At 49.8% G+C, this 15,599-nt stretch overlaps 7 protein-coding genes across 7 annotated transcripts; 5 read left to right on the forward strand and 2 right to left on the reverse strand.

Annotated features, from left to right (window-relative positions):
* Nucleotides 1-316: 316 nt before the first annotated feature.
* Nucleotides 317-1,416, reverse strand: N7455_005057 (actin-related protein 2/3 complex subunit 4 family protein). Its single transcript, XM_065604939.1, has 7 exons — nt 1,256-1,416; nt 1,177-1,205; nt 1,052-1,117; nt 940-990; nt 572-878; nt 476-520; nt 317-422 (listed from the first exon to the last, which is right to left on the reverse strand). Exons 1-7 carry the CDS (start codon nt 1,256-1,258, stop codon nt 414-416), a joined length of 510 nt encoding a protein of 169 aa, XP_065461839.1. The 5' UTR covers nt 1,259-1,416; the 3' UTR covers nt 317-413.
* A 169-nt stretch (nt 1,417-1,585) lies between these two features.
* Nucleotides 1,586-3,422, forward strand: N7455_005058 (ubiquitin-specific protease UBP6; the record flags this gene model as incomplete). The annotated part of the gene is made up of 3 exons (XM_040957673.2): nt 1,586-1,601; nt 1,653-3,308; nt 3,361-3,422. 3 exons carry the CDS (start codon nt 1,586-1,588, stop codon nt 3,420-3,422), a joined length of 1,734 nt encoding a protein of 577 aa, XP_040811965.1.
* A 318-nt stretch (nt 3,423-3,740) lies between these two features.
* N7455_005059 (PaaI family thioesterase) lies at nt 3,741-4,655 on the forward strand (the record flags this gene model as incomplete). Its single annotated transcript, XM_040957545.2, has 2 exons — nt 3,741-4,160; nt 4,278-4,655. The coding sequence occupies 2 exons, from the start codon at nt 3,741-3,743 to the stop codon at nt 4,653-4,655; spliced, it is 798 nt and encodes a 265-aa protein (XP_040811947.2).
* A 772-nt stretch (nt 4,656-5,427) lies between these two features.
* Nucleotides 5,428-7,546, forward strand: N7455_005060 (putative MFS drug efflux pump; the record flags this gene model as incomplete). The annotated part of the gene is made up of 8 exons (XM_040957623.2): nt 5,428-5,580; nt 5,633-5,711; nt 5,766-5,824; nt 5,878-6,034; nt 6,085-6,464; nt 6,516-6,888; nt 6,948-7,078; nt 7,136-7,546. 8 exons carry the CDS (start codon nt 5,428-5,430, stop codon nt 7,544-7,546), a joined length of 1,743 nt encoding a protein of 580 aa, XP_040811894.2.
* A 247-nt stretch (nt 7,547-7,793) lies between these two features.
* Nucleotides 7,794-10,498, forward strand: N7455_005061 (ribonuclease P/MRP protein subunit POP1; the record flags this gene model as incomplete). The annotated part of the gene is made up of 2 exons (XM_040957663.2): nt 7,794-8,132; nt 8,201-10,498. The coding sequence occupies 2 exons, from the start codon at nt 7,794-7,796 to the stop codon at nt 10,496-10,498; spliced, it is 2,637 nt and encodes an 878-aa protein (XP_040811927.2).
* A 129-nt stretch (nt 10,499-10,627) lies between these two features.
* On the reverse strand, nt 10,628-11,785 carry N7455_005062 (Mic19 family protein). Its single transcript, XM_040957625.2, has 3 exons — nt 11,683-11,785; nt 11,416-11,473; nt 10,628-11,344 (listed from the first exon to the last, which is right to left on the reverse strand). The coding sequence occupies exons 1-3, from the start codon at nt 11,739-11,741 to the stop codon at nt 10,799-10,801; spliced, it is 663 nt and encodes a 220-aa protein (XP_040811977.1). The 5' UTR covers nt 11,742-11,785; the 3' UTR covers nt 10,628-10,798.
* Nucleotides 11,786-13,679: 1,894 nt separating this feature from the next.
* glkA (glucokinase glkA) lies at nt 13,680-15,348 on the forward strand. The gene is made up of 2 exons (XM_040957582.2): nt 13,680-13,946; nt 14,002-15,348. Exons 1-2 carry the CDS (start codon nt 13,764-13,766, stop codon nt 15,304-15,306), a joined length of 1,488 nt encoding a protein of 495 aa, XP_040811910.2. The 5' UTR covers nt 13,680-13,763; the 3' UTR covers nt 15,307-15,348.
* The last annotated feature ends 251 nt before the right edge of the window (nt 15,349-15,599 follow it).

Genomic DNA, 15,599 nt, shown 5'->3' on the forward strand with positions numbered 1-15,599 from the left:
TGTTAGACTTCGATCTAAACTATAGACAGTTGTTAGCCTTAAAATGAGTCCGAGCATGAGCTGATTGGCATTGTATTGTCGTTAAGATACCTTGCCTTTTCTCTCTAGTCTAATTTCTTTTTCTTCCCCCTTTCTTCGTTTACTACTGTATAGCGCCACTTAAGTAGATCGTCTTGATGAAGAGAAGCCAAGCCATACGGAAACATCAGGTTAGCATGGGCACTACGCCAGTGGGAAGGATCTACTGTGCTACTAAAAAACGACTTGAACACAGACCAGGAAACATCAATCGACGGACATCAGGATAAGGTTCTCTCTTAATCAATGCAAGCCTATGCTATCTGTACAAGAGTTGAAAGTGGGAAACACAGGGCCATTCATTATTCGGAATAAACAAGAAAACGCTAGGCAATTTAATCGAACTAGGTGATCGTCAGCAACGGAGTCAATGGTAGACAGCTGAATAAAAACATACCGGTGTGAGGAAAGACTCGGCAACAAATCGAGCACGGGCATTCAACTATTGAGCTGTTAGTAAATTGTGACGAAAACAACGCATCCGCACACATACGAAGAGCTTCATCTCCGAAATCTCCTTGTCCACCTCTTCCATGAATTCGATCACGAAATCAATTAGCTTGTGGGTAAGCATTTTTTCCGTGTGGAAGTTCGTGATGAGGAAACTGATGTCATATCCCTCCACTGGCTTCCGGCGCAAAATGAAGAACGATTCCGCTCGCTGGGTGAGGAACCGAGTGAATTTGTGAACAAGAATGTGCTCGATCTCATCAGCCTGCTTGATTCTGATACTTATGCGTACAGAATTGTAGCTTGGCTCAATTTTGACCTTCTCATTTTCATTCCTGCTGATGTGCAGCCTGGAACCCCATCAATACTTCTGTCCAATGCGACCTGGGGAGAAACGATGGTCAGACGTACGGGTTCAGTAGGATCTCGGGCGAAGAATTTGCTTCGATCTCTGGGCAGTTGCTGGTGGAACCAAGTATATTAGTATCTTTCATGTCTAAGATTTGTACCATGGGCAACTTACTGCCGCTCGGATGTCTGAGAAGCGAAGTTGGAGATCGTAAGAGCCGCGGTCAAAGAGGACCGAACACTAGTAAAGCAAGTGTGAGCAAGCTTGCCGCTGAATACTTGTCGAAGGCCAAAACTCACGCCTGGAGGTAGGGCCGGAGAGATTGACTCTGATAATCAATTAGTATAGAATGAGCTGACTGACTGGAGCTGTACCCACCATGATGAGGGGTGTTTGTCGAGGTCACGAGGATGCAATCGCCACGAAGGATAATACAGTCAGGGGCTGATCGAAGAGAAATTGAAATTAGCCCGTTGTGAGGACCCTTCGTCCCAAAGCAGTGAACGAGAAAGGCAGTTCTCTAGATAACAGGTTGTCCTAGGCAGAAGAGGAGTTGACGTCGGGGTGGGCGGTGATGATAGCGGTTGGGCGGTGAGAGACCCCCCCACGCTTCCTCGTCCCAGGCTGTTTACCATTTGCCCCAGCAATCGCAAGCTCTTTCAAGCTTTTTATCCTTCTCACATCATCCATCTCTAAAACTTATTGAAAATGGCGGCTATACCGAGTATGTATGGATATATTGGCAGTCCCTGGACCATTACTAACAGATACACAGTTATTGTCAAACACGCCGGCAAGCGCCACGAAGTCGAGCTCGATCCTACGTCGAACGGCGAAACGCTCAAGTACCAACTCTTTTCCTTGACTGGTGTGGAACCCGACCGCCAAAAGGTTTTGGTCAAAGGTGGCCAGCTTAAAGACGATACACCTCTTTCGGCACTCAATGCCAAACCCGGGCAGATGTTCATGATGATGGGCACCCCGTCGGGAGGTCAAGGTTCCGCTGACCTTGGTCGGCCAAAGGAGACCGTCAAATTCCTCGAAGACATGACTGAGGCCGAGGTGGCACGACAAGAGGGTGCCACCCCTGCCGGCTTACAGAACCTGGGAAACACATGCTACCTCAACTCTTCCCTACAAACCTTGCGGAGTGTCCCGGAGCTTCAGGAAGAGCTCCTGCGGTATCGGCCAAGTGGAGGAGCTGGACAGTCGAGTCTGTCAGACCTCAGCAGTTTTGGTATTGGTGGTCTTGGAGGTTCTCGGGATTTGGCCGCTTCTCTGCGAGATCTGTTCAAGCAAATGTCCGAGACCCAAGAGGGCATTCCCCCACTTATGTTCCTCAATGCTCTCCGAGCCGTCTTCCCTCAATTCGCCCAACGTGACCGAAATGGACAAGGATACTCCCAACAGGATGCCGAGGAGGCTTTCTCCCAGATCTTGAACCAGTTGCGGGCTAAATTGACCATCACTGAGGGCGAGGGCGAGTCTGCCACCACCACCTCATTCGTAGATAAATATCTCGCGGGCCAATTCGAATCTATCACCGAGTGCGAGGATCCCGCTGCCAAGGAGCTCGGCGAGCAACCGAGTCAAAGTTCTGATGTTTTCTACAAACTTGATTGTCATATCGGAAAAGAAACAAATCACCTCCAGGATGGAATTTTGGCCGGCCTCGAAGAGGAAATCGAGAAAAACTCTCCTCTTTTGGAGCGCAATTCTGTGTACAAGAAGCGTTCTCGCATTGCACGACTGCCCAAGTACCTCACAGTCCATTTCGTCCGGTTTTACTGGAAGCGGGAGACACAAAAGAAGGCTAAGATCATGCGCAAAGTGACATTCCCTGCTGAGTTGGACGTTGTGGAGTTCTGTACCGAGGAACTCCGAAAGCAGCTCGTCCCTATTCGTGACAAGGTCCGCGAGATTCGCAAGGAGGAGCTGGAAGTCGAACGTTCTCAGAAGCGGCAAAGAGTTGCCGAAGAGCGTGCAGAGCGTCAGCAGAAAGAGACTAACCTGGGTGAAAGCGTGGAGCCAATGCAGAAGAAGAAGACCGTCGAGGAGAGCAAGTCTAAAGCGAACGACAAGGACGGCGATAGCCAGATGGAGGAGACTTTCAAAACCGATGCCGATTACGAAGCAGAAAAAGTGGAATCTATCCGCGTTGCTAAGAAAGAGCTCCAAGAGCTTGTTAACCAACGGGGTGCTGGAGACAGCGGGACCAATCAGTCTGGTCTGTATGAGCTTCGTGCCGTGATTACGCACCAGGGTGCTAGCGCCGACAGCGGTCACTACACGGCATACGTCAAGAAACAGGAGCGGGATGAGCCCCAGACAGGCAGCAAGCGCCGCGAGGCAGACGACAAGTGGTGGTGGTTCAACGACGACACAGTGACCGAGGTGGAGGCACAGAAGATCGAGACCCTTTCCGGTGGTGGTAAGTGAACAGCATGCTACGATCCAAGAGTAATTGCTAACGGTATTTCTAGGCGAATCACACTCTGCCCTCATTTGCCTCTACCGCGCGATTGAGCTGCCCAAGTGCGAGTAAATGGGTTTGGTTTGCCTTAGCACCCATTCACATGGGAAAGATATCTGCAAATGTTGCCCCTAGATGAATAGAAACGATGAACATGAATAATGCTCGTCTCCAACGCCTTAACCTGTTACCAATTGATTGTCTTATGTCTTGCAATGATCTCCACTCTGTAGTTCCCATGGATCTTTATATTTCTTCTGGTGCTCGGTGACGATATATGTAAATGACTAATGGTTATTCACACGTGACCTGACTGGGCCTCGGCCCGAATTGTCCAAAGCTCCGATTGAATCGAAATTCCAATTCCAAAGGAATGGCAATGTGACCACCATGATACATTACCGCAACATCCTCCAGTCGGCCCTTCGCCAGTATTCGATACAGACACGAAGCTTTTGGCGACCAGCGGTCCGAAGCGTCAGCACCGCAGCGCAACCAAATACCTCACGAGAACCATCGCGTTGGACGCGCCGTCTGATCTATACTGGCATCTTTGGAACACTTGGCGTCGGTGCAGGGAAATGGCTGGACAACAAAATCGCAGCGCCACCGGCTCCCGGTTCGTTGGACGACCAACTGGAGATTCAGGAAATCCAGCGCGTGTTCGATATTGGACTCCCCATTGTGCAGGAACTGCGTCGTAACCCCGATTACGTGGAAAAGGACGTCTACGAAAACTTTTCGGATGAGCACAAAACCCATCGGCTGACATCAGGCCCCTTGGCGGGGAGTAGGGGCTTGGGATTACAGGTTGGTTTCTCGTTTTCTTGTCAGGGTCCGAGGCATGTCCATCTTACATGATTGCCGGACCTTTTCACTACCGAACCTCGGGATCCCGCTTTGTCTAACTATTCTCGTATCTGACAGAAAATTTTCTGGAATGTCAAAGAGAAGAAAATCATCAGCGTGGTCTTCTTGGGACCAGGCCTCGAAGGCTGGCCAACCATGGTCCATGGGGGCGCGCTCGGCACTGTGATCGATGAGAACCTAGGGCGCGTAGCCATTCGGCATTTCCCAGCGCGAACAGGTGTCACTGCCAACCTTGAACTCAACTACCGGGCGCCTGTCCACTCGGACAATTTCTATACCCTGCATACAACCCTAGATCAGGAACGGAGCACGGAGACCAAAGCATACGCCAAGTGTGAGGTCCGTGACATGGCAGGCCGACTATGTGTTGAAGCGACGGGACTTTTCGTTATTCCCAAAAGACTCAAGCTGAATAAGGTTGGGGAATATTTCTGAAATATGGAAATATTCACACTTTGTTCTTTAGATGACTTGATATCTACGAATACGCGGCTTTCTTCGATCGTGTGACTTCTTCGAAACTCCGGCCCAGGTTATAATAAACTCAGCACCGGCCTCCTGGCCCCCTGGGACGAAGTCAACTGAAAAGCCGCAAGTTAGCAAGGGAAAAACAGACCTCATATATGAAACATTTATGTACAAATATCCATGGATGTGTTATCTGATGACCTCTAACAGATACAGTCATCTCTTGTACATTCGACATTATAAATTCAATACTCAAATTCTCCTGGTATTTGGTTTCTGATTGTTTCGGGGCTGATCCCCGTTCTGGCATGGGTCTCCGAAGTAGCAGACTCGTGAACCAACTGGATGCATCCACCTTCTCCGCGTTTTCTTCCCCGCATTTTCCCTAGCGTCTTTGCCCTCGAATCACCAACCGCTATGTATGAGGGAATTGCCAAGCTGCCTCGGCATTTTCTGGATTTCAAGCATTATTGTTCCGGCTATCTGATTCAACGTTCATTAGCTTGTCTTCATTTCCCCACTTTAATTCATTATACCCCGTGAAATGGACGTCTCTATGACATATGGGACTGATTCAGTGACCTGAAATGGGTTTATATTCTCCTGCTCTTTCTTCGATACTCTGGGTTGAATTTTCAATCTCGTCAGCATTTCGGTCAAATTTGAATTACATCCAATTTTGTTTGAGTCGAGGCCAAGGTCGATCCACCATTTGTACTGCCCTTAACTTACGATCATCATGGCGGACTCAATCCTTCAATCGAGTCGGCCGGTCGACGAAAAGGCTGTGATGCAACATCACGAAATTAGTGACACTTCGCAGCATAGCCACCAGGAAATGATTGAACCGGGATCAGAGGAAGCTATGCATGAGTCCGAGAAGGATATCCCGGTAGAATTCGGCTGTTCAATTTGTGGTTGCGACGATACTGACCATTAAAAAGATGACTTTCCGTCGCTTCATGGGCTTTACTGCCATGGCTTTCTTGTGGACTGGAAGTCAGATCCCAGTCTACCTATTTGGTATGTCAAAAACAACGTGGAAACTATGATATGATTTTGATGTCTTTTCACTAGGCGGCATCCCTCCCTACATTTATGGAGACATTGGTGGAGCAGACCGATGGGTCTGGTTTGTGAGTCTATACTCATTGAAGTATACGGTCATGACTAACGGGCATATGTTTAGGTTCTTGCAAACTTACTCGGCCTTGCAGGTGTATGCCCCTTTGTTGGTTCTCTATCAGATTTAATCGGACGCCGCCCAGTCGCTATTATTGGAGCATCCCTGATAGTCATTGGAATGATAATCTGTAGTACAGTGCACACAATGAACAGCTTCATCGGTCAGTGTTTACCCAGATACCAAAGTATACATTCGCTGACATGTACACAGCGGGCATGGCCATCGCTGGCGCCGGTGCCGGGATAAATGAGCTGACAGCGCTGGCTGCAACCTCCGAGATGGCGCCGACTCGAAAGAGAGGACTTTATGTGTCGATCCTTATCTTCACCATCGCACCATTCTGCCCGTCCGTGCTATGGGCTCAGCTTATCGCGTATCACACCCATTGGCGCTATGTCGGTGCATTCTGTGCTGCGTGGAGCGCCTTTGGTTTGTTGATCACGATTTTGTTCTACTTCCCTCCGCCACGAGTCAATTCAGCTGGTTTGAGTCGAAAGGAGATAATTGGACGGGTCGACTTTGTTGGTGGCTTGCTCAGCATCACTGGTCTGATTGTCTTCTTGGCCGGTCTGCAATGGGGTGGATATATGGTATGCTTGAAAATATCTGCAGGGTTATTCCTTACTGACATATTGATACAGTATCCATGGACATCTGCCCATGTCCTGGCACCGTTGATCATTGGGTTCCTTCTGCTTGTTGCTTTTGGTTTCTGGGAAATCTACGGAGCCAAATACCCCATTTTCCCATCTCGCCTCAAGCAAGAGCCTCGGATTCTAGGTCTTACCCTCGTCATTACTTTCATCTCCGGTGCCAACTTCTTCTCCGTGCTCATGTTCTGGCCCACGGAATCGTTCAATGTCTACGGCCATGACCCAGTGGATGTGGGTGTCCGCAGTCTCCCCATTGGCTTTGGAATCATGGCAGGGGCATGTATTGTGCTTGCGCTTCTAAGTGTTCTTCGTGGGCATAACAAGGAGCTCTTGATCGTCAGTAGCGTTATGATGACTGCAGGTGAGTTTTCCTGGTGGGTATAAGAGTGTCTAAAAAACTGATTTGTTCCCCCGAAATAGGATGCGGTGCTATGTCTATCGGCGGCACCGATAATATGTATCAGCTCTGGGGAATTCTCGTCCTTGCTGGCCTTGGAATTGGAGGTATTGTGGTGCCAGCCTCGATTATTACCACAATTATTTGCCCGGATGTAAGTTGTTTCTGCTGCAAGGGAGGAAGTTTGACTACTGACATTGGCTTTCGCCAGGATCTGATTGCCACTATCTCTGCACTCACCCTCTCTATTCGCGTGGTAGGCGGTGGCATCGGCTACACTATTTACTACAATGTCTTCATCTCGAAGTTTATCCCCGCAGCAACGCATTACATCGGTGGTGTGATGATGAAAGAACTCAAAATCACCGATGTTAAACTGATTGGCGAAGCAATTGAGCTGACAGGTGCCTCGTTGCTGGGCGAGCTGCGCACAATCCCTGGTATTGCTGGCAATGAGACTGCATATCAAATGGTTGTAGGGGCTGGTCAGATTGCATATGCTGAAGGATATAAATGGGTATACTATGTTAGTATTGCATTCGGTGGCGTCTCGATTGTGGCCGCCTGTTTCTTGGGCGACATCCAGAAGTATATGACAGACCATGTCGCAGTGGTAATGTGAGGCATATCCCAATTTTCTGATTTATGCAATTCATGCAATTCATGCGAACTATTTGTTCACTTATAGGAGATGCCTGAATTACGAGAACAGCAAATACAAAATGTGATTAGAGAATATTCAAGAAAGTAGATACCAATAGTAAAAGAGTAGTAAATAGGATCACCCTGGGGTCGCCGATCATGACGCGCCAAGGCCGGCAACTTTTTTTACTCTCGAACGTCGATGCACACAACTTCAATCAGCAGCCATGGCCTCCAACCCTTCCGCTAAGCGGAAACCTTTCGCTCCCACAGGTCCGCATGGCCCAGCCGGGGCATCTCGCAAACGCGCCAAAACCTTTGATGCGCGCACCTTGGCTGTGCAGTCGGCCGACGCCGCCCTCTCCGCAACAGGCGAGCTCGATGTCGCCGCCTACTCTGCAGCTCGGGCATTTGAGATCCAGGCTCTAGAGGAGGGGATGCAGCGGTCGAAAAATGCTCTCACGACACGAGCCTTCCAAAAAGTTCCCCGCTCCCTACGACGGCGAACGGCGAGTCATAATGTGAAACGAGTTCCGCGGAGGTTGAGAGCTCGGGCGAAGCGAGAGGTACCTATTGAAAACGGTCTACGATTGCTCAATAGCTGTCAACTAACCCGATATGTCTCCAATGTTAGATGGCCGAGGATAACACACCTACTGTTACGGCGCGCAGACGCAAGCCATCCCAGATGATGCGCATTCGACTCGATACCGCTCGGCGGCTACAGGCTATCAACTCGAAAACCAAGGCCCGACGGGCGGCCGCGAAAATGAATCGGGACCAAGAGAACCAAACTTCCTTGGAGAAGGAGGGAAGTCATACCTTCGATATCGCACCACGAGTTCCCAAGATCAAGAAGAACAAGCTGTCGAGGCCTACTCCGGCAGAGCCCAAGTACCGCAAGCGCCAGAAATGCAAGACATGGCTACCTACTCATTTGTATCATGCAAAGCGAGCTCACATGGCGACGACTAAAGACCCGATTTGGCGCTTTGCTGTTCCTTTATCCCCCACTGAGAAAAGCTATCGGCCTACGCACCGGGCTCGTGGCGCCCGGGGTGCCGTTGCGTGGGATATGAGCTATATGTCTACTATTCAGTTGGAAGGAACGGAACCGGCTATCCAGGCTGTCCTAACGGCAGTGGGGGTGAACGGGGACGATGCATGGGGCACCAAGGGGAAGAAATGGAGAGCCGGGACTCGGTCTCTGCAGGCATGGGCTTTTGAAAAGGACCATCCGAAACGTCCAACTGCACCAGTCACATTGATATGGTGTGCCAAGCAGGAAGATGTTGAGATGGTTGATGCGGACGAACCTCAGCCCAAGTCATCGAAGAAAGATCACCGCAAACTCTGGATTAGAGTCCATCCTTCGGCTTTCCTCCAGCTGTGGACGGATGTTCTCGGGGTATCCAAATCGCAAAACCCACCTGTTATGGTTGAGGACCTACGATTCGAAATTGGCAGCATTGAAATCACAGGGCCAGGGTCTACCGAGGCCCTGTTGGCGGCATTGAAACCAATTCTGGATGGTAATGCTCCATCGGCACAAAGCCCGGAAGCCATCTGGCCATCTCTTCTGGGGGTGTCGAATCCGTCCTCACTACCGCATAATGCTCTGCTCTCTTTTGCCATTTCTGATCCCCGCCTGCACTTCCCGCCACGCACACTTCACGTCCCCGACAACGAATCACACATGAATGACCTTGCTATCTTACTTTCTACATGGCATCCGGACAAAACGCAAGGCCCCTCTAAGCTATTTGACCGACCCACTCGGTTAACAGCGTCTCGTCAGCTCCCGAGCCAGAAGGCTATCAACCGGCGCCGCACTCTTGCCGGTCCTGGTGAACATCCGCCATCTCAACCATCAGATCCTCAAATTCCGATCATGATACTCGCAAACAAGCCACAAGCCCGGGCCAAACGTAGCAATGCCCCGGGGTTCTGGACCGTATTATTACCATGGAAATGTGTTGTCCCGGTTTGGTATTCAATCATGTTCTACCCATTATCTAGCGGAGGAAACCCATTGCTTGGTGGTTTGAAGCAGCAGCAGCAACTTGCTTTCGAAGCAGGTGAGGCTTGGTTCCCTGGAGATTTTCCAGGAACACGAGCTGGCTGGGAATGGGGCCAGCGTGAGACCGAGAAATCTCGACGTGATTGGGAGCGACGCCCTAAGGGGCGACGTCCCGAGTTCGATAACATTTCATTGGGTGATGGTCGTCCAAAGGGAGAGATAGGCCACGGATGGGCCTGTGACTGGGAAAGGCTCATTCAAGGGCCGAACCGCGACGATACTACGACAGAAACCGCCGATGCAAGCTCGGTCAAAAAGCCAACCGAGTCTACGGAGGCTGAGACAAAGGACCCCTCTACTCCCATCATCCCACCCCTCAATATTCACAATGTCCGTCTCCCTCCAGCCGATACCTACCAAAGCCTGAACAAGTTCGACAAAACATCCATCGATATTTCCACCCTTGCCACGGTATATCTTTCTCTCACCACAAGAGGCACACCCACACCCCGCGCACGAATCTACCGGCTTCCTACAGACCCAGCTCTACGTCAGAAATGGCTCGATATTAGCTCAGCAGGCACCAACAAGCCTGGTCAACAGAAGCTCTCCAAAGCAGGAAAGACTGCACCCGAATCTGAAGAGGCTCGGCGTCTTCTTGCTAAGGCTCTCATCTCATCTGCTGACGGAGAACCCGACTCTGAGCCATTGGATGTGCCCACCGAAGATGACCTGATTGGTTTTGTCACTACAGGGAACTATAATCTTTCCGAAGGCAAAGGGACAGGCATTGGATCTATCCAGCTTTCGAAGGTATTGGCTCCTAACGTCAAGCCCTCTGAGAGAAGAATGTGTATTATTCGGGCCTCGGGGGAGAAGAGTGGGCGTCTAGGGATGTGGGAGTTTGTATGATATCAAATCCAAGCCCTTGCCCAGCAGTGGAGATGCCCAATTGTGGTTCCAAACATTGTCTGCCCCATTAACTAGATACTTTGTATATCTTTCTACGAGCCAATAAAAATAGCCCTCCCAAGGGTTAAACGAAGATCCACTCTCATCCATGGATTATCTCTATCCTATTCAGATGAAAACAAATGGAACAAAGAAAAATGCACGTTCTATACATACAGTACAGCAGCTCCCAACCCAAAATCAGGTCCCATAAAACGTAGAGACTTCACATCAAGCCGCTGTATTCCCGAACCAACCAATCTAACCCACAATGCGATCCACGAAAGCAGCCTCCATGCGTGCAACCTCACGCTTGAAAGCATCGACCTCCTCCCAGCAGTTCAACGGCCGACGGTCATTCAACTGCAGGCAGCTAGTAACATCCGAGCGGGCCTTGGAAACTCCATCATCGAGCTCCACCAGCTTCCTCCGTCCATCAAGCTTGCTCCGCAACTGCTCGATCTCGGCAGCTACAGAGTCGCGCGAGATATCGCGCTTAACAACGGGCTGTTCGGCGGCAGCGGTCTCCTGCGGCGCGGCGACTGTAGGCACGGGGTCGTGGTGGCGGCCGGCGAAGGGAATCCGCGGTGCGTCCAGGTTCAGTGAGCCGGCTGGGTAACCGGAGGTGGAGGGGGCGAGGGGCGCGGTCGCTGCTGTGACGGGCAGAGAGGTGGTGTCTTTGGACTCGGAGATGCGCTTCTCGATCTCGGCGAGGGTTTGCTGCTCGCGTGCGCGGAGGCGTTGCAGTTCCTGTGCGACACGGTTTTGGATCTCCAATTCCAGGGCTTTGGCGCGGGTGGAGTCGGTCTGTTTGATTGGTGGATTGTGAGCTTTTTTGGATCGAGCTGGGCATTTGCTTATAGCTGTGTTGTGCTCACCTCTGAGGTCGATTGGAGTGCATCGACTAGGTTTGAGGAGAATTGGACGGGAGAGTTGCTGTGCATGGTTAGGTTAGCGTCGGCTGTAGAATGGGTTGGATGAGCCCCGCGGTGTCGCAAATGGTGATAGGATCTTGACAGCCCATTTAGATCTGTAGGAATCATCTGCCCTTTACAATTGGCGCCAATTGGAAGGTAGTTCCCGTTCTCTCCGCTGTCAAGCACCAAATGCCGCGGAAGCTGAAATCGAGTTCGGAGAGCAAATACCTGGAGAACACATGTTGTGAGCCAGCCGAAGCCTCAGGCTTAGAGTTTCCAGCACCCATTTTTTGGCAAAAAGGACAAGTCCTGTTAAGATTGAAAGGCAGTGATGGTTCGAGATGCCCGCTCACAACCCGTTCAGTTCGGAGGATGTTGGAGGTCACGTGAATATAGGTTAGTCATCCTCGGCCCGGGGCTCCAGTTGCCAGTTGCTGGCTGGTCTCAACTGCACATCCTGACGGCCAACCACTAGTGTACATCGATATGATGTTTGAGTGATATTACGGCTTTATTTCACAGTAGGAGACTAAATTACCGACAGTGAAGGGTTTAGTGCCAACAACTCCAAATGCCAAACGCAGGGTTGCAAATGATATGACGTATTGAAGAAAAACAAGTATGACGGAATCCAACAGCACTACTTTGAGAGGACTTGAATAGAATCTCCAGATATCGGTCTAGCTTTAATCAATTCTTCATTGAATACCCCCAGAACTATCTAGCCAGTATACTGCTCAAATGCGGTTGACATGGCTAAAGGGTAATGGCAGCCGTGATTTCCACCCCAACGCCCATGTTACAGTAAAGCAAATTACTCCGTGTGCTTAGCCTCTGCACAAACCTATTGCTATATAGACGTTTTGAGTGATATATTCTGGCACATTCAGTAACAAAGGGCAAGTTCATATGTATCATATAAGAAGGAAAAGCATTGTACAAACAATATGCCGTTTAAACAAAGAATAAGATTGACTAGTACGCTAGTTCTGCATAGTCTCCATGCAAGCAAGGTAGTGAACATGGCCATTGCCTGAGGCCTCAGGTGGGTATGTATCTTTGTATGTGCTAAATTTCATCAACCTCAAAAAGTTGATAACCCTAATTCATCCATATGTACGGAGTACCTAGTGTACATTACCAAATTGTGGGTTCACCAGTGTAAAACGTCGACCCTTCAGGGCTACTTCCAAATACCAGCCACAGTATTTTAGTCTTGTTACAAACCAGTTGAACTTCCCTAGATATGATATATAGTGGTCATTAAAACGGAATGGTGTTATGACGATATTACGTAGGCCTTGTAGAACTGGGAAGGAAAAGAAGAAGAATAACCATGGAACTACATATGTTATTAATAAGAGAAAAGCCACATGTCTCATCATCTCTCCATGGGGTTTCACACATCCACACTCGGGATTCCGTGCATTCGGCCATATTTGAGACCGAGTATACCGGGATGGGGCCGATCTATTCCGACCGTCTCCTGATGTACAGTATGTAGCTATGTTGTACAAACATGTGTTGTACTGTGTATAAGCGTGATACGAATGTCAATATTTTCAAATCACGCAACTCAGCATATACAGGAATACACATATTATTTGGGGGGGGGGGGGGGGGTAATGCGCAAAATACCAAGGTTATCCCCCGATGTGGCATTTTGTATATTCCCGTCCCCTGCCCCGGTCTTAACCTGTGTCGCTCACCGGTGAAGTCGGGGGAAAATATGCAGGTGAAAAAGAATTGACCAGTAATAACCAGGTGACAATGTCTCCCCACAACTGCCTAAAATCTACCAAAAATTTAAATGTCTGTGTTCATGGCGTCATGGAAAAAAGAAAATCCAAGTGATTAAATGCCCCTAGGAATGTAGAGGCTGCCTTCGGTAGATGGGATCATAACTATACAAAACAATGTTTATCGAGTCCCTCTATTCCCCTACAGTGCAAATAATGAAAATTGAAAACGTACAATTTCATACAATATAATATAAAGTAGCATTTGCCTCCGGTGAACCCGGCAATCCCCCGATACTCTAAGAGTACAACGTTGATACACCATTAACAGTAGTCATTATTACGGTGGGAGATGTACTGCCAAGGTACCAAACTGACTTCATGGATCCCGCCCGTCATCCCACCTTGAGATTCTGCCCCAGGTGTGTTTCGTGTCTTTCTTATTTCTTTCCACTTGCCCGCTTTTTTTCCCTTCACTTTCTTCTTCCTTTACTCTCTTCCACTCTTTTCTTAGCTGGTATCTCAACTCTCTACCCAACTGGCTATTCTCATTTCTTGTTACACCACACCATGTCTTCTTCACTATTGGACCAGGCCACGCGCATTGCGCATGACTTTGACTACCCCGCCGAGAAAGTGCAACGCGGGGTTGCCGAGTACATTAAGCAGTCCAACGAGGGCTTGACCAAAGAGGGCACCACCTTGAGCCAAATTCCTACCTTCGTGACTGCGGTACCAAATGGCACAGAAAAGGTATGAAAGGCTGACTATTACAACGGGAATTGCGCGCTGATTCTCCTTGTTATAGGGCCTTTACTTGGCTGTCGACCTCGGTGGCACTAACTTCCGTGTGTGCTCGGTCCTCCTGCACGGCGATACTACCTTCTCCCTCACCCAATCCAAGATCCTGATTCCTCGGGAGTTGATGGCCTCTGGCACATCGAAGGATCTCTTCCTGTTCTTGGCCCGTCAAATCGAAGCATTCCTTCGCATTCACCACAACGAGCACTTCGAGGCCCACCAGCTTCGCCGACGGGAAGATTACAACGAAGAGGACTTGTTCGATTTGGGCTTTACCTTCAGTTTCCCTGTGCGCCAGTGTGGTATCAACCGCGGAACACTGATCCGTTGGACCAAGGGCTTTAACATCCCCGATGCGGTTGGCCACGATGTTTGCGCGCTGCTTCAGTCCGCCATTGATGATTTGAACCTGCCAGTGCGCGTGGCTGCACTGGTGAACGACACTGTTGGTACTCTTATGGCCCGCTCATACACCTCGCCAGGCGAGACTGGCACTTTCCTGGGCGCCATTTTCGGAACCGGTACCAACGGTGCTTATGTGGAGAAGACCAAGAACATTACCAAGCTCCAGAACATGAAGGATGCCCACTTTGACGACTCCACAGGCGAGATGATTATCAACGCTGAGTGGGGTAGCTTCGATAACCACATGAGCGTGCTCCCTACCACGGTGTTCGATGATGAGCTTGATGCCGACAGCAACAACCCCGGTGTGCAGATGTTCGAGAAGCGTGTTTCGGGTATGTTCTTGGGCGAAATTCTGCGCCGTGCACTCTTGTCTCTGCACCGCGACAACGACCTGGGATTGTTCAAGGCCAACAAGAACTCCAAGGTCATCCTTCCTGAAGGATCTATGCTCTTCCGTCAATGGGGTTTGGACACCAGCATGCTGAGTTCAGTCGAGGCTGATAGCAGCAAGGACTTGGTGGACGTGAAGACCGCATTGAAGGATCACCTCGAGATTGAGAACCCCAGCTTTGAAGAGTGCCAGGCTGTGAAAATCATAGTTCACGCGATTGGAAAACGGGCCGCTCGCCTGAGCGCCGTTCCGCTGGCTGCCATTCTCGTGCACACCAACAAGCTTGAGACTGATGATATCATTGACATTGGTGTGGATGGCAGTCTCGTTGAATTCTACCCCAATTTTGAGAGACATATGCGGGAGGCTTTGCGCGAAGTTCCCGAAGTCGGAGTTGCAGGCGACAAGAAGATCCGCATTGGAATTTCCAAGGATGGCAGCGGTGTTGGCGCAGCTCTGATTGCGCTCGTCGCTAACAAGACCGATGGCTTCGAAATTCCCTGCGAGAAATAAATGACCTGAACTATACTATGATTACATTCATTCGTGTCTTTTATTGGTCGAAGCTCTTCGTTTTCATCACCTTTACAGCAGCCATCCTCTCTTTCCCCGGCGGAGTTGAAAGCTGGCTTGGTCGACCTCCCTGATGTTAGTCAAAATCTCAGGCCTGCCGCAATCGGTTACCCCCGAAAACAAATACCCAATCCAGATTCTCTCATATTTCGCCCATCCAAACCCATGGCAACACTGTCAGCTGAAATCAAGATTCAGATCTTGATGGTCAACTTGCCAACCGCAGAAGTTTC

Source organism: Penicillium solitum, assembly GCF_028829755.1.
Source record: "Penicillium solitum strain IBT 25940 chromosome Unknown utg000003l_segment0_segment0, whole genome shotgun sequence".
NCBI classification, from domain to species: Eukaryota; Fungi; Ascomycota; class Eurotiomycetes; order Eurotiales; family Aspergillaceae; genus Penicillium; species Penicillium solitum.